We start from the raw sequence: 23,235 nt of genomic DNA on the forward strand, positions 1-23,235 counted from the left end.
TTACTTCTTCATTAAGAATTTGAACATTACGATCGAACTTAATAATTCTGTAATTATTTACGCATAATAGTACAAGCAAATATTAATTTGTTAAAAAAAGTTTCTTTTTTTTAAAAAAAAAAAACTATTTTTAACACTTTGTTTTAAATGTATAATGAATTTCTTAACAAACTTTTTTTTAAATTTTTTAAATTTTCTTTCAATAATTTCAGCTAGATATCTTTATAAAATTCCCTTTTTATTTTTAAACTGAGAAATCTTTCAGAGAACGAAAATTTTAAGAAATTATTACAAATCTTATGTTTACTTTTTAGTTTAAAATTCGAACATTTTTAATTTTAAACTTCGGCTTTTAGTCAATCTAACTTTTATTTTAATTAAAATATATTTTGAAATTTTAAAATCAGCTTTTGTTTAATAACAATATTTTTTTTCATTAAGGGTGTTTTAGGGGTTAACTTAAATTAAGACTGCTTATACCTTATAAACGATAAAGAAGTGCAAATATTTCATTCTGTATCTACACACATTTTTTCAATAAATATTTTAAGTAAGATTTGTACATCTTAGTCAATTTATTTAATATCTTTCTTTAGCAAAACATATATATTTTCAAATTTATAAATTGATTTAAATCAATATGCGTATGAAGTCTTGATAGAAATCTGACTTTCTGTGCCTTAAAGTAAATGAAATTCAAAAATACTATATCGCGATACATCGCTATATCGCGATGCAAAACTGACGATATATCACGATATATAATTTCTAATATCGCCCAGTCCTAATCAGGAGCATTAGAAATGAAATTCGACAAATCTCTCAGTATTGATTTGCTTTAAAGTTAATATGGTTCATTAACTTTACAATAAAGCAAGTTTGTTAAGTTAATGCGGTTCATGGAAGATTTTGATTAATAGTATTGCATAATATAGATCTTCTGCTGAATAACAATAGGTGGCATAATAATTTTTTAAAAAAAAAACATTAAAGTTTACTTTCTATTTGCAAATATTTGATGTTTCACTGAACAACAAACATGTCATTTATTGAAAATCGTGATTCATAGAATCGTATAATATAGATTTTCAACTGTATTACAATAAGTGATGCAACAAATTATAAAAAAAGTATATTTAATTTACAATTCAATATGATTGATGTTTTATAACGAAACAAAACATCTAATCTTTAATTAGGTTTGTTTTGCAAACTTTGAAGTTTTTTTTATCATCAATAACTAATGCTGTGCAAGCATTATTTATGATCTTGCATTTTTTCAGCATTGGTACAGCTAAAAGCAGAATTTGTTGCCTATTTACAACCCAAAAAAATTTATCATCCACCAAAATGTTGGTTACTTTATAGATAAACAAACAAAACTGAAATATATGTATTTTTCTAATTTTTTTTCAGACCTACAACAGAATATCGAAAAACAAATAATTCTAATAAAAGAATATAGGAAAGCAAGGTAAATAACCACCTGAGCCTCTCTCCCATGTTATCACAGGAGCAGGAAAACCGTCTGCTAAACAATCAATTCGAACGTTTCTTCCAGAAACAACAGAAGTATCTTTAGGTTCAACATGCCATCGGGGAGGAACTGTAAGAATAGAAAAAAAAATAATGATTAATAAAACAATTCTATATTTAAAGGAGATAACTTATTAAAACCTATGTCATAACTGCGACTTAAGATTGATGTACCTCATGAGGTTTTGTAGAAGAAAAAAAAAGAGAGAATGATATAAGGGATCAATCGAACACTAGGCAAATTTTTTAATTCATAATTTTAATTATAAGCCACAACAAAGCTTTAAGCCTATGATATTTGGCAGAAAGTATGTCACAGACATATAATTGTTATAAATCATAAAATATACACCAATTGACACAGTCAAATAAAAATAGTTTGTTAAATTGGTCATGCACTTAAACAGCACAACTTTTTTGAGGAAATTTTAAAAAAAAGGCATTACTCATTAAAGTATGCTTTAAATAAGAGGCGATTAAATATATTTCAAATAAGAATGCTTCAAAGAACTTAGATTCAAAGAATATATTTTTATTTCTATGGTATTCTATACTAATACTCTCGAAATCAAGAGAGAATAATAACAATAATGTATGTTTAAATAAGGTATTTGTGCAAATTTGCGAATTTTATAATAGGTGTGCTTACCATCACACCTATTATAAAATTCCAGGAATCACACACACTTATGTCCTAAATTTCGTGAAACAGCTTTTGATATTTTTCTATTTATTTTATATGTTTTTTAATAGTTGCTATGGTTATACGAGACTTATGGAGATACATTTATTATTTACAAAATCTTATTAGAAGATTAAAGAATATTTTGCAAAATGCACGTATTAGCCATTGTGATAAAAAAAAACTTACCATCAACAACGAGGGTGGCAGTATGCGTAACAGAAGCAGCTGCATTACTGACGATGCAGGTGTAGTTGCCATTATGCCGAGGAGTGACGCTAGAGAAGGTCAGATCACTAGAGAACTCATCATTCCGAATGATGACACCTAGGCCAGGTTCTATCGGTCTCTCGTCCCTTTTCCAGCTAATGACAAACGGAGGGTCACCCTGGATGACGGTACACACAAGACGGGACCGCATCCCCTCCTGAAGATTTTTAGGAAACGAAAAAGGATCTATAACCGGCCTCACTGAAATTGAGAAATATTATTTAATGATAATTTTTTTTTACTCTTGAGAAAAAAAGTGCTTTGAATTGTATTAAATGAATATTAAATAATCCTAAAGCATAACCCATGTAACAGGCTGAAAGAAAAACATGAAAGAAGCATATCAGTTGCGATTTAAAGCATCTACATTAACATTTATCATAAATATGCCACCTTGTTTCTTGCTTTTTTAATTTTTATTTTATTATAACCGGCGTTGAACAGCCGATCCAATTTTTTGGGTTTACGACTACTAATGTTCAACTCTGTAGCCTTGTAATTTTGAATCCAATACAGAAGACAAGGATACTCCTGGATAAGTACCCCCGGAGGTATGATTTGTTATGGGAACAAGGAGGACTTTGTGACTCGACAGATTTAACGTGCACCAGTCACCATTTACTACATGGGGAGTCTTCGATCGGCAGGGACAGAACCCACGACCTCTTGAACATAGGCCCAGTGCCCCACCAACCAGGCTATCTTGGCGTGACACATTGTTTGAACCATTTCATACAAAGTATTTGATGCTTCTATAATCTATCACAGAAGAACTATCACTAATGGTTCTAAATGCTGAACATGCATGAGATGAATCATTTACATTAATTTGGAAGAAATCATTAGAGTAGGACAGAACTATCACTAATGATTGAATGTATCCAAGGACTAACATTCAATGGCTCAGAGTACAACAGGACGTTTAAAACAATTTTCCTTACTTAAATTTTTTTTTTCGAAGTTTATACATTGAATGACAGAATTCGCTCATAAAAAATTAGATCAATAGGCATACATGCCTATTAGTATTAACCATAAAAAAGTTAAAACTGGTCAAAGGTACAACACTGTCCCTGATATCTTGCGTAATACTTCATTGATGGCAAAGTGGCATGTTTCTCCACACATGAATTGAATTAAGGTAAGTTTCAGTATTTTGAAAATAAAAGATCAGATTATGACTATATGTAAACTTGTAAATAAAACTATGACTGGTACAAAAAGTGTATGCTATATGACAGTTATCGTGAAACAAATTTTTAATGTCATGGTGTCAAAAATAATAATTATATGTTAATTTTGGAATTATTCTATCACGATACTTTATATTCAACAATAGTATTTTTTTTATTCTCTATTTTTTGTCTACTGTACCAACACAGCAGTAGAAATTAATAAGATAGTACCATTTTTAGTATAACCCCTTTTCAGAACATTTCATGAGAATTTTGAATTAAAAACAGGGCTCGAAATTAATGGTAATCTGTTGGTCCTACATGAAAAAATTAGCAAAGCTAACCATAAAATAATTATTAGTGATTTCCCAGACCAGAAATTGATGTAATGGGGTGGTATTTTTTTATTTTGGGTTCCATGTTTGGCTCAGTGTTTTGAGACCAAATAGCATTTTTCATCATAATTATGAACATGACACATTCTACATATTGTAATTTTTTATTTAAATTCACTTCATCATTTTTTAAAAAAAAAAAAATAGAATCTAACAGAAACAAGTAGACGAATCAGTGAAAATGTGTACTGATTATTAATATCTTTTCATTTCTGGTCCTTAGATCCAATGACAAAATTTTATTAAATTTATATACCTGAGGAACATAAAAAAATACATAAATTAGCAGAGAAAAATCTAAATAACAAAAAATAGGAATCTTTTATTACCCATAACATGAACCCGAACTGTCCCATAAGCGTTCTGTCCTTGTTTATTCCATGCTTTACATTTGTAAGTTCCGTCGTCCACACCTCTTTGGACATCTTGGATGATCAGTGTCCCATTTGGAAAAACTTCCTGTCGACGATTGATGGGTAACCTACTACTTCCTGTTAAAAACAAAATGCAACTAATCATAATGCAATGAATATAATTTATCTTACTAACCTGCACATTTACATTACTGTGACTGTACCACAAAAAATTTAGAGAGAGTGAAAATTGTAAGTCATTTGATAGAATATTGCAGTTAAGTTAATTACACCAACAATCTGATTCCTCAGAAGTCAGGGATATGAGCCAGTATGTCAAGAACAGGTACTCAAATCTTCTGTAAGGTCATTATTTTTAGACCCATTATTTAATCTACATGCTCCAGTTTAATTTACAGTTTTTAAACTAACAATACACTAGACTATTTGTCACTAAAATTATAATATAGGGTGTCCAGCAAAGAACTATTCATTACAAAATGGAAAATCTTGGAAACAAAGGATGATAGAGGAATAAAACTAATGGTTTGCCTATTAAAAAGTTTTAAAAATTTTATGCAGAAATTTTGGAATTTAGTTACAAATGTTGCCAATAGATGGCGATGTTAAGAGATCATGAAAACGACATGAATGTCTTAGCACTGTGATATTCCAGTAACAGAAACTTGCGTTGTTCGATACATGTTTTAAACCTCCTAATCTGGTATAACAACCTCCTCCTATGTTTTAATGCTAATTCATCGATGGCTTGCAGCGCCATCTGTGAGCAGCTCTTGTAATGAAACTTCAAAATTTCGGTATGAAATTTTTACAGCTTTCATAACAGACATACCATTTGTTTCATCAATCTATCTCCCTTTGTTTCCGAAATTTTTAATTTTGAAATCGGTTAGGCCACACTGGGTACACTGTATAAGTGACTTATACACCATTAAGCTTTAGGCTCAAAAACTGTTGAGAAAAGTAACAATCTTCATCTGCAAATAATATATCCTCTCTGTTCAATATAGAGTGCAATTCCTTGAATAATTTTTTTTCTTCAAAGGTGCAAAATTATTGATTTAAGGGACATGCCTATGATATGCTAATTATTTAAATATTCGATCTTTAATATATATGCAAAGAGATTATGTATAATTTCGAAAAAACTAGTTTAAATAAAATAATGAGATATAACGTACAAAAAAAGTTAACAAGCAGAGAGGCATTTCAGAATTATTAACAAGTAGCATCATTAGCACTTAGATAATATACTCTTTTGCAAGTTCAGAAAAACCATTATCCTTATGGAAAGAGACTGTTTGCATCTAAGTGCATGCTAAATGGATGCCAAGGCGAATATCAACATCGCCAACTCTTAAAACAATGTAGCACTAACTTCTTCTTGCTCATAAAAAATAGCACAAATTAAATTTCTGGTTGACGAGTTTCACTTTTAAAAGCTTTTATGTTGATAATTATATAATTTGATCTATACACAGTCTATATGCAATCATGGATGATTACTTAAATCTTATACTGCAATGGTCTTTTTTTGAATTGCAATGAAATATAGAAAATTATGAAGTTGATTATTATTATGTGTCTGATGATGGTATTTCTTTTTGGTAACAAAATTACCGTCAATACTTTTTGTGACATTTTTCAATGCTGTTTTCTATCTTTGATCTAATAAACCGGTTTACTTTAGATGAGCTTAATTTGCAACTACCATTCTACTATAATGAAATTCTATGACTTAATGCGAGCACATTATAAATAATTTTTTTTATATCAAATATACATAAACTCACAGACCCAAAAACAAATTACATGCAAAAATACTTTCAGCAACGACTTTTTACTTGATAATTTTTTACTCCTTAATTTATTTACTTATTCATTTTATTTCTGAAATACTCATAGAAGATTTGAAAGTTCTTAATTCATGTTAAACTCAGTATTTTTCATTCAATATCTAAAATTTAAAAAACAGTTAGAAATAAAAATTACATTCCAATCCAAATCATTATTTCACTCACAACATACACACAATTATATAATTTGATGCTTATGTTCTTCTATTGGGTTAAAGGTTATTCAAATACAGTCGGATTTTTATTTAATGAACTTCCATTATGCGAATTTCTCTATTTTTGATTTTTTTTCAAGCAATCAAGGAATTTTTTGGAAATTTCCTCGTAAAATAACTTTAAAATAGCGAAGTGAGTCTTCTATTGAACGAACTTTTCTTTCAGGTCCACTTTCCCTATTTCCCAAAATACTTCAGAACTTTTTAAACTTGTAAACGCATTTTATGGAGAAAATGATGTTGAATTGATTTTCGAAGCCACTTAACTTTTAGAGAAAGCGGTAAAATGCCTTTCCCTTTTTGTTAACATTTCAAACAAAAAAACTGAAACAAAATTAACGTATTTTATCAGTAGCAATTAAACTTAAGAATGCACGTGGGTGGTGATGTATGCTCAAAATTACTTTTACAAAAAAATCAGCTACAATTTTATACAAAAATTTAGCTTTTTTTAGTTGAAAATGTATGTAGCGTGATTGTGTAACACTGTACAATGTTTTGCTCTATTCTTGCTTTCCATGCAGATTTCTTTTAGGGTTAAGATTTATAAAATAAATAGTAGATACTAGTTTACAAGATAAAAGGTGTATCAATTGCTATTTTAATTATGCCTAGTGTTAATGAATTTAAAACCTGTTTTGTGTTGTTTAAGTATTTCAAAAGGTGATTTTTCATTTGATGAATTTTCCATATAACTAACGTATTTTCAATATACAGGGGTGATTGTGAGCCCAAGTCAAAATTCCTTAAAATTTCTTGAATTAAAAAAAAAAACAAAAAACAGTTTAAATTGAAAAAAAATTTAAACAAGGTTTTTTTCCTATATTTCTTAGTTTACTTAAAATATATTTAAAATTTCACACATACCTACACCATTTACACATAGCTATGATGACCTGGAGAGGTAATTAAAATTTACAAATATGTCTTTCTTTCTTGAGTTTATGATTATAACAACTATTTACTGATAAAAAATTAATATTAATCATGAATATAAGCTTATAAAGTATCTCTCTGGCTCTCCCTTTCAAACAAATAAAATAAACTGTGTTTTTTAAGTTCCACCTTTGAAAATTTGATTTCCGGAAACTTCTGTGATAAATGATATTTTGAAACGTCTGGACCTTCGATCTCCGGAAACTTCCAGATCACTGCTAGCGAAAATTCCGGAAATCCGGATTTTTTCCGGAGCACAATCACCCCTGAATATAGCGAACTTATTATCGGGATTTAGCGACTTCGTTAAATAGAGGTGTGACTATGGCAGAAACATACCTCTATGCCAGGTGATTGTGTCAATGGGATAACCTGCAACGTGACAGCGAAGCATGAGGCTCTCTCCTGCGACCGCCGACACGTCCTTCATTGGACGGATATAGGGCAATCCATACACGTTCAGTTTTGCTGCATGGCTCACAATGCCCACTGTGCTCCTTGCGTGGCATTCATATTCTCCACCATCCTCGATTCGAACAGATGTGATGTTGACGTAACTGACCACCCTCCCCTGCATAGTGATATAATCCCCTACTCGAAATCGCTGGTCCTCTGGCAGAAGAGAACCGTCAAGTGTCCATGTTATTTGAGGCAGTGGATTGCCAGAGGCCACACATTTCAGAGATAGGAATGGTCCAGGCTGCAATGTCTCCTCCGAGAACACATAGTGAAAGACCGGTGCAGCATCTATTGAGAAATAAACATTATTAGTTACAAAAAAGCTGACACAAAACAAATAATACTTGATAGCAAATTAGGAATTATAGTCAAGTCCCGTTTTAGAGAAATCTGAAGTAGTGAAATTTTAAATGTAACGAATATTTTTCGAATCCCCAAATGTACAGGGTGTTCCAAAATTATCTTTACAACTTCAAAAATTCATAACTTCGAACATAAAGAAGATATTTTCATTCTGTCTTTTGCATGTATTAAAAAACTAATAAAGTTTTTTTTCAATAGGCTGAAAAGTTATAAGTGAGGATGTGGACACCACAACAGAAAGCTCAATGCGTCTCATGGTTCATAGAGACGAAATCAGATACACAGGTTCAACGGAACTTCAGGACAAATTTCCAAAGAGACACACCATCCAGACCCTCCATCCGTGCATGGCACACAAGCTTCATGAGCACCGGATCAGTATTGCATAAAAGTGGAGCCGGACGACCCAGCACAAGTCCAGAAAATGTGGAGCGAATACGGCCATGAGACGCATTGAGCTTTCTGTTGTGGTGTCCACATCCTCACTTAAAACTTTTCAGCCCATTGAAACAAAAAACTTTATTAGTTGCAGTAATACATGCAAAAGACAGAATATAAATATCTTGTTTATGTTCAAAGTTATGAATTTTTGAAGTTGTAAAGCTAATTTTGGAACACCCTGTATATCCATAGAAACAATAAATTAAAAATACAGATATCACGAAATTTGTAATTTGATTTAGCGAAGGTGAATCAAAACACTTTTCCATTCTTCAAAAGTACACAATAAATTCAAATATTTTTGCATCTTTAAAATAAAAAGCTTCATACATGAAAGAGACATGTTAAAAAAGACAAATCACTCTGAACAGACCACCCTGAAAAACCTAAACCTCAACACATTCTTGTTTGAAGAAGTCAAAATACATGTGGCTTTCCAAAAGAGTGATTTCTGGTTCAGTTGTTTGAAAATGAGCATAATTTGGAGAAGTTTGTAATTTCTACTGGTTCTAAATCATTTGCACAGAAAAAAATTACGGATTGTATAATTTTTGATAAGTAAGCGATAATAAATTCATTGTTTCCTTTTAGCTTAATTGTTTTTGTGAGCTTTTAAAATATTGATTTCATATTTTCTAGATGTCGAGTACAAATTGATCAAAACTGTCATTAAATGTAATATTTATGTATTTTTATGCAAACAATGTAACAAAATAATTTTAGTTGATGTTGAAATTCATAATATTGGTATAACGAATTTTCGTTATTGCTTAGCGATTGTTTCGGTCACTAAAGCGGGATTCGGCTGTATAATGAAATTAGATCAAAAATGAAGTGTTGAAAACAATGACGTAGTGGCCAATCGATTTTTTATCAGAAAGCAAGTCACTACACTGTGATAATAGAGGGTGGAATCAAAATTGCCAAATATAATTTTGGATTCAAAATTATCAAATCACCTGAAATTATCAAAGTTTTACTAGCTTGAGTTTCCCTGTTTTTATTTCCTTGTAGCCTCTATAACTTTTCTTCTCTTACTGAAAACAAATCTAAATCTTTTCATTTACACATTCAATTTCTCTGAAAATTCAATTTATAATCTATACGAACTCAAAGATTTATGAATTATTTATTAATAAAACTAATACCTCAAACTGATTAAAACATTTTAAAATAATCCATACTGAGTTATTGTTTTTCTTCTTTGTCAAACAGTATTTTTAGAAACAGCTGTTAGGAAAAATAATTTCATTGCTCCAGTTTAAAAAACAGAAATGCAGGTTAGATAGAGAGCTAATTGCACAATAGATTAATTATAATCTAATGTAATTACCTTTCAACTTAGCATGCTTGTGAAGTTTGCTTTTACTTTGCAAACGGATTATATTAAAATTTGTAAAAAAATACTTTTAGAGTTTTCAATAAAAAAAGAGTTACTATCAGTGTAGTAATGCGTTCAAAGTTACAGAACTAGGTTCTGCCTCCCTAAAAAGTGTCAGAAGATTGCACTGTAGAATTTCAGACAAAAAACTCCTGGTTAAAAATCATTATTAAAAAAAAATGTAATGCTCTGTGACAAAATCGCTGTAGTTCTGCCACTGGGTGCTGAATATAGTAGCGGTGATGAAAAAAGAAAGAGAGGGACAATGTTTACTTACCTCCCAGTAAAAGCTGAGCAGTTCCCTGAGAGGACTCAATGTCGTTGAAGACAAAGCACTGGTACATGCCGCTGTCCTCCCTCTGAACAGATGCGATGGAGAGAATGAGCCTCGATGACAAATGGATGCGAACACCATCTTCGTAGAGTGGATTCCCATCCTTCATCCAAGTCACACCACTTACAGGGTGACCAGTGAAAGAACAATTAAATCTTGCAGATCTCCCCACGTCAATTGTTTGCTGTTGTGGCTGGATGTGGGCTGTTAAATGAGCTACAAAGATACCAACAAACTTTTCTCAAAAAGGGGCAGTTTCTGATAAAAGTACTAGATTTTTTTTTATTTGCTATTTGAGTATATGTAAGCTGCAAGCTAGATTTTAATTTATTTGTCATTTGAGTACATGTAAGCTGTAAGTGAGAGTTTGTATCATTCATTGCTATGGTGATATTATAGAACAAATTTTTGTGTTTAAATAAAGAGTTATGTTTCTTGTTCTTTGTAAAAATGGAGTCAGAATAATTTTATTTTAGTTAAGTAGTAGTTTTTAGTAGAGAAAATTGTACTTTATGGTCAAGTCTCTTAACAGTTTCCAAGTTGCTCAATCTTAATAAATACTTTTAAAATCCTTGTAAAAATTAAATAGAGAACATTATGGGTTGATATTTACTTGAGAAAGAACAAAACCCAATTCTGTCTAAATACTGTTAACGTCAATAACAGAAAAGAAATAACCTAAAACCAGTTTAAATGAAGACAACGCTTAGCAAAAGAGGATCATATTTCAATTTAAATAGATAAACTAATCTCTCACTATTTTAATTTCTAGCTTGCACTTTTAGATTTCGGTCATGATTGGTTAGAAACTGAAGATTTTAGTTCTTTCTAGGGTGTACACCAGAATTCTATTATCATATACATTTAATTCTGACAACAGGAATTCGGATATGATATATTTTTTAGATAAACTTTCCATAAAAAATCTGTAATTGTGAAATGAGGGTTAGTTTTTTAAAAAAAATATTGGTAATAAATAGAATAATTAATAGATACTTTTGCTCAAGATTCTCACCAATAGTAGATATCCTGCTTTATTACTTAAAGATTTAATTACGATCTCAAATGTACATAGTTTATTTTTACAAGGATTTTGAGGTTAATAACAAGAGGATATTTAGAGTGCTTATTATGAAATACATATATAAAATAAAATTGTCAGGTGGCTCCGGGTTAAGCTACAATATAGAATAATATTGAGCTTTACTTTGAGTTTAAGGCACTCAAAATACAGTTATTTTCATTATTATATTAATAGGATAAATTCTTAAGTTATCTTAAGCTTATCTTCTTATTAATATGATAAATTCTTAACTTGTTTTTTTTTAAATTTTTTTTTTAGATCTTATAAGTGATATGTACTAAGTGAAGGCTAGAATGAATTATCAAGAGTGACACCTTGAATTATAATTTCAATGATTTCTAAATCACATTTATTAACAAAAGTGGCAGTCGGCAGCTATGTAGGAAAAAAAAAAGAACTTCGTAACAGACCTTTCTTCAATATTTTATTAGCATTTAACCTAAACACTAAAATAAAATGGTTAATTACAAATTAACAAGAATGTTAAAATAAAAAATACAATTACTCTACTTTTTAACAGTTTTAACTGATCTAGGTTCTGAAAAATGTGTTCTCTAAAATTTAAAATCAGTAGCATCTATTATGTTGAAAAAAAAACTTTTTAAGGAATCTGTTACTAGGTTACTGAAGAAGTAAATTCTAAAATTGAAACACATAAATTGAAAACAAATAAAAATATCAGATTAAAAAAAAACAACATATTATATATACCAGTTTCTTACCTACAAAATTCTTAAAAATATGAACGTTTCTTGATATCAAAGGTATAAATGACAAGATTTGCTGATAAATCCTAATTTAATGAAAAAAAAGGTATGCTTTTTTTTTTTAAACTTTTAGTAAAAGTTCGTTTTTCGGTCAAAATATAATCGCCACTTTTATGTTAACTTTAATACATATTATGTAATTCATCATAATTCTTTGAGATACAACGAAAGAACTTTACAGAACGGAAATCCAACAGATCGTTCAAAAATTATGAGGATCATTTTTCTTATGACTGTATACATGCAGTTTCATCTGCTATAATTTAGTAGGGGTATTTAAAAAAGGAAGAAACGCAATATTATTTATTTGGCTTTTTAAGTGCTTTTCATGAGAGAAAAACATTGGTTCATACAAAAGCGAAACTCTGACTAGAATTAGTTTTTTTCCTTCCAAGAATAACATAACTGTGTATTTCTTCAAGATATAGTTAGCACTCATTTTTTTTTTCTGGGATAAAAAAATTATAATTTAATGGTAACTGTATAAAATTTAAAAATATTGAAAGTTTACAAGTTTAAAAATTGCTCACATTAAGTTAAATTAGCACACACCAGAGAAAGACAATATGAAATTTTAAAGAGTTTTGAGAACATTTTTATGTTAGGTATGACAAACTTTGTACAACAAAAATAAGTAGATAAATAAAAACAAAAATATCGTTCAAATTATGAAATTTTCTTTTATTCACAACTCAAGAAGTATTTATGCATGGTTCCCACTCTTTTAACAAAGTAAAAATAAGAACTTTTTTGAGAAAAATTAAGGACTTTTTCGAAAAATTAAGGACTTAAAAATAGTATGATTGTTTATCATCGAATATACATATACCACCAGAGACAGTGCCAATTATTTACCTTTCTAAAAAAAAATCAATAAATAAAAAGAAATGATAAAAAAACGATTTTTTTATATAATATAAGTACTAATAGAATTGTATTAATAACCAGAGTTCGCCAAACTAGGACCAGGTAATTTTTGAAAACCCGGGTTGGTTTTTTTAAAAATATTTTCAGATTGTTAAGGGTAAAGGTCTATGAAATTAATCTGTATTCCATTTTTAATGATTTCATTGAAATTGAATAATAAAATTAAGATCAGAAATTAAGATCTGAATTTTTTTTATACATTAAAAAAAAGAGTTAATAAAGAAAATTGGGGAAAACATTGAAAAAATTATTAAAACAAGTTTTTAAATTTCGATGCTAGACATGCATCACATATTCAGTTGTGGGCCAATCATTCTAAATATACAGTTATGTAAAAAAAAAAAATTACTTTTTTCTATTAATAAAATGTTTTATTTATGTATTAAAGGAATTGATACTAAAAAACTGAATTAAAGTTATGCAGTAGAGTAATTTTCGTAACTATGTCATGTTAAATTAAGTCCTATTTCAAGTAAAAACAGGCCATACTAATATCTAAGTACCCTAAACCACTTTTTGCTTCATTAGGCTTCACTTAATTTTTTTCCAAATTTATAGCAATAAATATTTTTATGAAAATTTTTATAGATTAAAAATATAATTATGAGATTTATAATTTGAAAAGATTGATAATTTTCAAGTCAATGTTTTTTATATAAGAATTCTAAATGAAAATAAGAATGATTCACTCTCCTCATAGAGTATCACTTTAGGCATAAGAAAGAATATATTAAGGAGATCATGCATTCTTCCCCTTGCCTGAAGCCTTCTCACATGCATCCCTTTTTGTCTCACTAAAATGCTCTATTTTCGATGCATGGTCTCACTCTAGGTGATAAAAGAATTACTTTTTTCAAAAATACTTTTATAAGACTGAAAAAATTGTTCCTATCAAATATGGTGATGCTGCAAAATTAAGGACTTTTAAAAACCTTGCAACACAATTAAGTACTTTTAAAGGCCCTTATTTTCTAAAATAAAAATTAAGCAGTTTTTAAGGACTGTGGAAACCCTGTTATGAGATCTCTCTGGTTCCATATCTCAAAAATAAACTCAACAACTTAATGCATAACAAAATTAAAAGTGAAAAAAAAGAATTCTAAAAAAATTATCAAACAGCAGCGGTCGCCATAGCAACGCATGCAATGACGACACATGCGCACTGTTTACTATTACTCTTGAACACAGTTGAAAAGTGTGATGACGTCCAAATAAGGAGCGCATGCCATCAAACCCAAAACAATATTCATTTTGCCAATGGTTAAAAAGTTTATTTTTTTAGGTCCTGTTTTACAACGTATTGAACTTTTTTTCATGAAAACCAACAATTCCTTATCTTATAATATTCATTAAACTGAAAAGACATGACTTCAGAATGATTTTCGGTGAAATAAGTGAGATTTTTAAGTTTTAAAGAAGTGTACCTGTTACAATTAATAGAATATCTGTTCTTTCTTCTCCGGCGCTGTTGCTTATTAAACAAACATACTTTCCACTATCTTCTAAAGTGACTTGTCTGATTATTAAGGAACCACTTAACTGAGCCATTCTAGGATCTTGATAGACAGGAAGGAGTTGTGAATTGTTTCTTCCTGCATATCTGTACCAGCTGCAAAAATAACACTGAATTAACATCTTTTTAGTGCTCGAATTTTTCTAAACTCTTCCAAATTTCAATATCATAAAACTAAACTGCACTTTTGGTATAATTGCTTTTGCTTGAAAAAAAATGGGCAAGAGCTAATTATGGCTGTGCTGTATCAGAATAAAGGTTTAAGCAAACTCAGAATAATGCATGCTCAAGGTTGCCAAAATCAAGTTGTATTGGTATACCTGATGCAAAAATAAAGGGAAGACAAAAAAGAAAATCAGGATAGATGACTCAAAAGCTTCGAATTGTGAGATTAAATTAAAATGATAAATCAAGAAGCAAAATAAAATGGAGAAAAATCACTGAAGCAAATGGGGAAAGCAAAAATCATGTACAAAGCAGTTAAATACTACAATTCCAAAGAAAAGTGGCGCAATGCAGCAGAAATTCCATAAGAAAATTGAAACCAATAAAAAATTTTAAAGTAAAAAGCAATGAAAATAATGAAAGTATAAAAATGACTACCAAAGCTGACGGTATCTGGAGGTACCAGCTCCAGAAGTCATAAAAATGCAAAACCTTTTCTATCGAGAGAGCACGACAAATGTGTAGAGCAATTTTTAGACATTTGTCGTGCTCTCTCGATATAAAAGGTTTTGTGTTTTCGTGATTTCCAAAGAATGTACCCCCAGATGCCGTCAGCTTCGGTTGTCATTTTTATACTTTCATTGTTTTCTTCTTTAAAATTTTCCATTGAAGTAAATATGAGTAGAGTCGAAATTTATAATACTAACTCAAAATAATAAAATCATCAAACAGTGCTAAGAACTACATCTGACACAAAAGGAGGCAAACGAAGAAAGAGGCAACAAACTTAAGAAGAAAAAAAGAGTTTGGAGAAAATAAACTAAAATGATCAATCAAGGGGGAAAATAAAATGAAGAAAAATCATTGAAGTAAATGGGAGTAGAGTCAAAATTTATAATACTAACTCAAAATAATAAAATCATCAAAGAGTGCTAAGAACTACGCCTGACACAAAAAAAGGCAAACGAATAATGAGGTAACAAAATGAAGAAGAAAAAAAAGAGTTAGGAGAAAATAAAGTAAAATAAAATGATAAATCAAGGAGCAAAATAAAATGAAGAAAAATCACTGAAGTAAATGGGAGTAGAGTCGAAATTTATAACACTAACTCAAAATAATAAAATCAGCAAACAGTGCTAAGAACTATGTCTGACACAAAAAAAGGCAAACGAATAATGAGGCAACAAAATGAAGGGAAAAAAACCCTAATGAGTGGCACTTCACACTTGCCTGTATCTAGGTACGGGAAAACCCTGAGCTGCACATGGCAATTCTACGATGTCACCTTGTACCACTGTTAGGGTTGTCCTGCTATCCGTGACCCGAGGAGGAACTGTACCACTGGAATCTGTCGTCAAATAAGTATCGTTCAACATGAACACAAAATAATCCAATAAATTTTAAGCAAACTTTTTCACAACATATTCCACAGAGCAGGTTTTTTTTTTTATTTTTATAATCAGTTAACTACAAAAAGGTATACTTCACTAAATTATAAAAAATTTCATTCAACAAATTAGCTGCAATATTTTTAATTGTGATGGACATTAAATTGATCTGAATATAGTTTTTTTTTCATTATGTTTATCACATACTTTAAACTCATAATGCATGAGTAGACACCAATTTCTGTTCTTTTTTTCGCAACATATTCCAAAGAGCAGGGCTTTTTTACAATCAGTAAACTACAAAAAGATATATTTCACTAAAATATAAAAAAAATTTCATTCAACAAATTAGCTGCAATATTTTTAAGTGTGGTGGACATTAAATTGGATTGATTACAGTTTTTATTTATTATGCTTACCATAAACTTTAAATTCATAATGCCTGAGGATCAGTGTACAAACCCGTTGCTATTTTTCATGCTATGAACAAAGTGTCTCTGTTTTACTAGGCCAATTTTGTCTTATGGTCAAGGAAAATAAAATTACTTCAAACTTTTCACCTTGCCATTAAATTTCCTGCTTACTAAAAGTAAAATAATAATTTAACACCACAAATAATAAAAGTAAAATAATAATTTAACTACACAAATCTTCCAATCACATCAATGTTTACTATAGTTAAAAAATTTTAAATCTGGCTAATTTATTTAACAAAAGTAGAGTACATCATAAAGGAGTCTCAAATTGAGAAAAAAATAGAATAAAAAATATGCTTATTATGTGCAGTGGTTAACTTTAACAGTGGCGAAGTTTGGGGGACAAAGACTCCTCCAAAATTAAACATTACTTGTGGTAAGTAGGATGTAGATGGATAAAATAGCTTTCATTATTCATTTTTTGTAATTTAAACGTTTAGAATATATATATATATATATATATATATATATATATATATATATATATATATATATATATATATATATATATATATATATACAAGGGGTGATCAAATGAAAAGGTACGAAACGACATAGTGGGTACAAATGTAGATTTTATTCCAAATATACACCATAGGCCTGAGCACAATGATCCCACTGATGAACAAGCCGCAGGATTCTTTGTTCCCAGAATTCCTGTGGCCGTGACGAGATCAATTCCTTCACAGCGTCCTTGAGTATGTCGGCCGAGTTGAAGAGCTTCCCTTTCAGGTGTTTCTTCAGTGCACCAAACACATGGAAATCGCAGGGCGGCATGTCCGGACTGTAGGGCTGATAGTCCAACGTCTCCCACTTGAACTTGGCCAGTTCTATGTGTGTCACTCTGGAGACGTGTGGACTCGCGTTATCATGGAGTCGAACCACACCCTCCGAGCAGCCCCGGTCTTTTGTTCTTGATGGACCTGCGTAGGCGTCAGGGTGTCTCACAATACACATCGGAGTTAATGGTTTTTCTGTGCTCGAGGAAATCGGATAACACCTCGCTGCTCCTCAATCGTCGAATTTTGCAACGCGAAAGCCATCCTCTCCATATGCGGACTGCCTCATCATTTGGACGCCGCTTTAGATAAGAGCCTCTGCTCTCTCCTGCGCACGTGGGCACACCCGCATGCTTCGATCCCAGTCAGAGACTCCAATCGCATCCCGAGATGTCTCGCTACGTTCTCCCATAGCGGAATATGCACATATTTAACTGTAACGTTTTTAAGTCGTTTCGTACCTTTTCATTTGATCACCCCTTGTATGTATAGATATATATATATATATATATATATATATATATTAAAAGGAGGTAACCGATAATCCCCCTCGAACATGCATTAAAACTATGTCACTGAACTGTAGAATTTCAGTGATAATTTAACATTGTCAATAAGTATTTGTACAGAAATATCTTAACCAAAACAAAACATATAGATGCTGAACTATTTCTCAATCTAAAATTTCAAGTCCCGAGCTCAAGTGATTCTGGAATTATTAAAGATTCGAAATAGCGTGCAAGAGCAGACACAAAAGAAAAATTAAGGAAGATAAACCTGTAACGATGAGTCGGCCGGAGGTGGCGCTGACAATGATCTCATTTGTCAGACGATGGTTTGTTTGGCAACGATAACTAATGGATCCATCATCTGGAGTGACATTTCTTATGTGCAGTTCTCCTGTTGGAAAGACACTGTAACGGCCACCTGAAAAACACATTCATGAATAGATATGTTATTAGCATTAGAGGATATATCTTCTTGACGCTGACTTTCACATCACTTTAACCGTACAACTTTAGAGCAAAGTAATTGAAAATAAAATAAAAATTATAACAAAAAGTAAGTAGTATCGCCTCCTTTCTGAGTGATTCCCTCTTGGCAGAAGTAAATTTTGAAGTCTGAGAAAAGGGCTTCCCTTTAAAGGTTTCGGAATGACCTTTGACCTTAGAGGCTAAAGTGCACTACTAGTATTTATATCTCAATTGTTAATACTCAAGTCAAAATTCTTGATGGTTCCATCAAAAGATTCTGATGGTCTATGTTGGTTTCGCGATTCATAATGGTCCAACATCATTGGAAGGTCAATGAACAACATTGCTCATGGTGTTTGATATGCCAACAAACTTCTAATATTCCATGATGGTTAACCATCAAGATAATTCAATTTTCATGATCCAACAATTCATGATCTGTGATGGTCCATGATGGTTCCAACTACACATTTCCATGATGGTTTAATGGGAATTTTTGTTGGTTCATCAGGAATATACTATCAGAAACATTCTTTTTTTTTCATGTTGGCCCTTTATAAATCAGACCGAATTCCTACATTGAGGTGATGGTGGTTCATGACCGTTCCAAGATTTGATTTCCAAGAAGATATGATGGAAATTTCTATTGGTTCAACACGAACAAATCATCAAAACAAGTTGCTATTCTCATGTTAAACCATCGTAAATCAGTTCGAGTTCCTACATTGGGGTGATGGCTATTTATGCTGGTTACCATCAAAAAATATAATGGCTCATGATGGAATTATTTCTGGTTACCATCAAGATTATGTTGATCCATCAAGGGAAAAGACATAAAAAATTTTGACTTGGGTAGTAGAACATAAAAAAAAAACTGCTAGTGCCGAGATCCACTCACTTTAATCCTTTCCTTCTCGCTCCCGCGAAAATGGCGGGGCGAGGTTTCGTCCTCTATTTCTCGCTCTCGTGATATTTCCAGGCTGGAGTGTTCAGTAGTAACGCGCCAATACGAATAAAACTAATTCATTTCTCTTCTTTCTAATTCATTCAAAAGTAAAATTTTATTTCTCCTTTTACACAACAGATAAAATTCTGGTAGGGGAGTACTATGGTGTATCTACCACTACAAAAATACAATTCCAATTCATTAGTATAAAAGACATGTAAACTCGATTCTATGTTGGGGTACCTTTTCATAGATGAAGGTTGACATGGTCGATAACCAGGGCCGGCTTATGCATGTCGCGGCCCCTAGGCAATGCTCGTCTCGGGCCCCCCCTACCGTCTTCTAACTTCCTAATGTATTTCATCGCTAACACAACACTTTATTCATAATTACGCTGTTTTTTACTACATAGGTAAATTATCACATTATTCAATAAAAATATTGAATCAAACGAAAAGAATATAAGTAATTAATATATGCATTTAAAAAAAATCATACAATAAACTTAAATATTAACTCTTCTAACTTTTTTTGTTACAAAATCGTTCAAGACATCCTGAAAGTTAACCTTTTTCCAATACACTTTTTTCAATTGCCATTATGGTCAATGAATTTAAAAGGTTTTGAACGAAGACAGTTTTTAATTAATTTCAATTTGGAAAATTTTCGTTCACCAGTGGCGTTTGTAATCATTATACTTCGATATATTTGCAAAGCTGTCATTACATTTGGGAAAATTGATTGTGCCATGTTACCAATAGTCAGTTTGTAAGACTCTTCGGCAGGCACAATTTTTTTTCCGGCGTCTTCTAATTGTAAGATAAGTATTTATACTGCACCATTTCGTCTATAAACTCAGGCTCATAATGTCCTCGAAATAATGTTCCGTAAACTTTGTGCAAGTCTGTCTAATTTCAGCGTCGGATTTTGACACAATACAACGTATGTATTTAGCGGATCGGGGAATTCCCCAGTCTTGCGACGAAAGAACCAGTACTGCCAACCTTATTTTTACATACTCTTTGGTAGCTTGGCCATAGAATATACATACCTATGGTAGGTACCAGAACAGTAAGTGTGTATTCACAACGTAGAATTTTGCGCGTTTTTCAAGCGTGTTGTGTTAAAAAAGCTGCTCTTGCTGTATAGTCATCTGATTAGTCAGCGTTAAAATTACCGCGATAAAATTGCTTGCGATTATATTACTGCGTTATATATGAACTAACTACCATAATATTAATATCTAATTTGGAATGCGTTCAGAAATGTACTAAAATAGCGTCGATGTAATGTACAGAGCAAGACAATCGTCATTGAAATTTCGAATTAAATTTTTACTGTTTAAGAAACATTGTCAATTTTTTTCACTGTAGCACAGGGCCCCTGAACGTGGCGGGGCCCCTAGGCAGTTGCCTACAGTGCCTAATGGATAAAACGGCCCTGTCGATAACTACTATCCCCACACATGATAATTTTTTAATTTTATATTAAGTTTATATCTACCTACGTCAAAATTTCATTAAAATCTTTTGTTCTGAAGATAGTTTCGAAAATGTCCCAAATTTTAAACATTAGTGAAGTTTATTCCTTTGGTGATGTCATGAATAAAATGAGATCAGAATTAAAAATGTTTTTTTTTTTTCTGGTACCAACTAATTTTTTGTCAAACAACATTAAAACGTAAATTTCTTTTAAGGAAAACGAGCCATCAATAGCTTTTTTTTAATGCAGGAGGTAGCTATTTTTACTTTGTTATTGATAAATGGCAAACAAAATTTTTGTAACAGTAAAAATAAAAATAATAATTTAAAAAGAAAATAAAAAAATATAATAAAAAATAGAAAAATAAATTTCAAAAAAGTCACATGAAGGAATAAAGCGAAAATATATGCTACAGCCATATGCTGAAAAAATATTGATTATTTTTGCAAAATCTAAATTAAAACCATATAACGCGAAATCGAAAGTCCGGAACAACAATTTCCGAAATCATCATTAATAACTGCTGTTTTACAAATACTGACATTAAAGCAACACAACAAATACGTGAAAACATTAAAACAAAAATAATTAATAACTTTCAAGTTTTTCAATAAATTTCTTAAAATGTGAGAAAAAAATTGAAATTTGAAGGGGGGAAAAAAACAGTCATAAGACATGGTTATATAATTCAGTAAATAATTCGCCTGTCCCTTACTTATGTTTAAAATTTTATTATCCCAGGTATTTTATAGTAAATTAAAGCGAAGAGAAAGAAGTAACTTTTCCCATACAATACACTGAGTATACAGAGCGCATTGAAGCTACATTTAAAAAATAAAAGGATGATTAAACAGCATTTTAAAAATAGGGAAACAATTTTAAATTAGGTCATTCTCTTGAAAAATTATCATTAGGCAGAAGAAATACAAAAGTAAGTCTGAGGTTGTGTCCCCTGTAAAAGTGTTTCTCCTTTATAAAAGTACTCACGAGGAAAAAACTATGTTCTTTTCCGATGGCGTAGTAAGCACTCAACAACTTACTTTTAAACAACATACTTTTAATTTTTGTAACTCTAAGAATTTATGAATGAAGGATAAGTCTATAAACGACTTTCTATCCTGACAGACTGACTTTTAAATTAATTTCCCTATAAATGTTTTTTTTTTTTTTTTATTTATTATTTTTTTTTTAAGACTGCTAATTTATTCAATCCGTTAAACATTTTTATTATTATTTCAATTTTATTACCTTTTTACTAATTGTTTCTCATAGATGGCAGCACTAATATTTTACCTAAACATTTTTTTTCTTCTTCTTCGATCAAATGTTTTTTTAATTTTATTATATTCGATTCAAGCTATAAGCAATATTTTACATCTTCGCGATTTTTGTTAACTGTTTTATTATTGTACTTTTAAACCTAAACAGCGTTTTAATTCACGCCGGAAAGTTTGATTTCCTTTTACATTTTTCTTTTATTTCATGATTTTTTACAACATAAGGTTTTTTGCGATATCGACACATATAAAGAATAATTTTTATCTTAGGATAATTATTCTTTATTCAGAAATATCGCATTTATAGCAATAGATGTGTCTTGACAACGACTATTTGCTTTTACCATTCTTGTTTCTCTACCATTTAGTTTTTATTTTATTCATGTTTTTCATGTTAATTTGTGTATATATATATATATATATATATATATATCGAACTTCCATTTTAACGAACTTTTTTGTCTGCATTTCGAACGAAAAACTCAGGCAATATTAATGTTTAAGAACGCATGAGGTAATGTACGTTTAAAATTACTTTTATAATAAATGCAGCTATGATTTTATCCATTAATTCAGCTCTTTTTAGTTGAAAATGTATGTAGCATGATAGTGTAACGATGGATAATGTTTTGCTCTATTCTTGCTTTCCATGCAGATTTCTTTTACGGTTAAGATTTATAAAACAAATTGTAGACACTATAGCTCACAAGATAAAGGTGTATCAATTGCTATTTTAATTATATATAGTGTTTATGAACTTAAAACCTGTTTTGTTTTGTGTAAGTATTTCAAAAAGTGATTTTCTATTCAACGAATTTTCCATATAACGAACTTATTTTTGGGATTTAGCGACTTCGTTAAATAGAGGTCCAACGAGTATAGAGACATATTTCTAAAGAACTGGCATTCAAGTGACACAAATTCGTTGTGCTCCTCAATAAAAGTTAGGAAAAATATTGAAAAGTAAATCCGTAAAATGTTTCTTTTTCAGGAATAATGGAAATCTCAGTAATTGTAATTGGTCTATTAAATAGGGCTAG

At 30.6% G+C, this 23,235-nt stretch overlaps 1 protein-coding gene across 12 annotated transcripts in view; it reads right to left on the bottom strand.

Moving 5' to 3' along the window:
• Positions 1-23,235, bottom strand: part of LOC107446001 (cell adhesion molecule Dscam1) — a 139,629-nt gene that overhangs the window by 53,344 nt on the left and 63,050 nt on the right. For 10 of the 12 annotated variants that reach the window (XM_087158791.1, XM_087158794.1, XM_087158793.1 and 7 more), the window contains 8 exons: positions 18,294-18,443; positions 16,104-16,221; positions 14,620-14,804; positions 10,361-10,633; positions 7,779-8,186; positions 4,388-4,549; positions 2,408-2,689; positions 1,487-1,606 (listed from right to left, as the gene is read on the bottom strand). In XM_087158791.1, coding sequence (XP_087014917.1) covers positions 1,487-1,606; positions 2,408-2,689; positions 4,388-4,549; positions 7,779-8,186; positions 10,361-10,633; positions 14,620-14,804; positions 16,104-16,221; positions 18,294-18,443 — 1,698 coding nt within the window. The remainder of the gene's footprint in view (positions 1-1,486; positions 1,607-2,407; positions 2,690-4,387; positions 4,550-7,778; positions 8,187-10,360; positions 10,634-14,619; positions 14,805-16,103; positions 16,222-18,293; positions 18,444-23,235) is intronic. The other 2 variants (XM_087158799.1, XM_087158800.1) reach the window with 1 other exon arrangement.

The sequence above is a fragment of the Parasteatoda tepidariorum genome, chromosome 3 (assembly GCF_982258835.1).
Source record: "Parasteatoda tepidariorum strain Cologne lab strain chromosome 3, Ptep-v5.0, whole genome shotgun sequence".
NCBI classification, from domain to species: domain Eukaryota; kingdom Metazoa; phylum Arthropoda; class Arachnida; order Araneae; family Theridiidae; genus Parasteatoda; species Parasteatoda tepidariorum.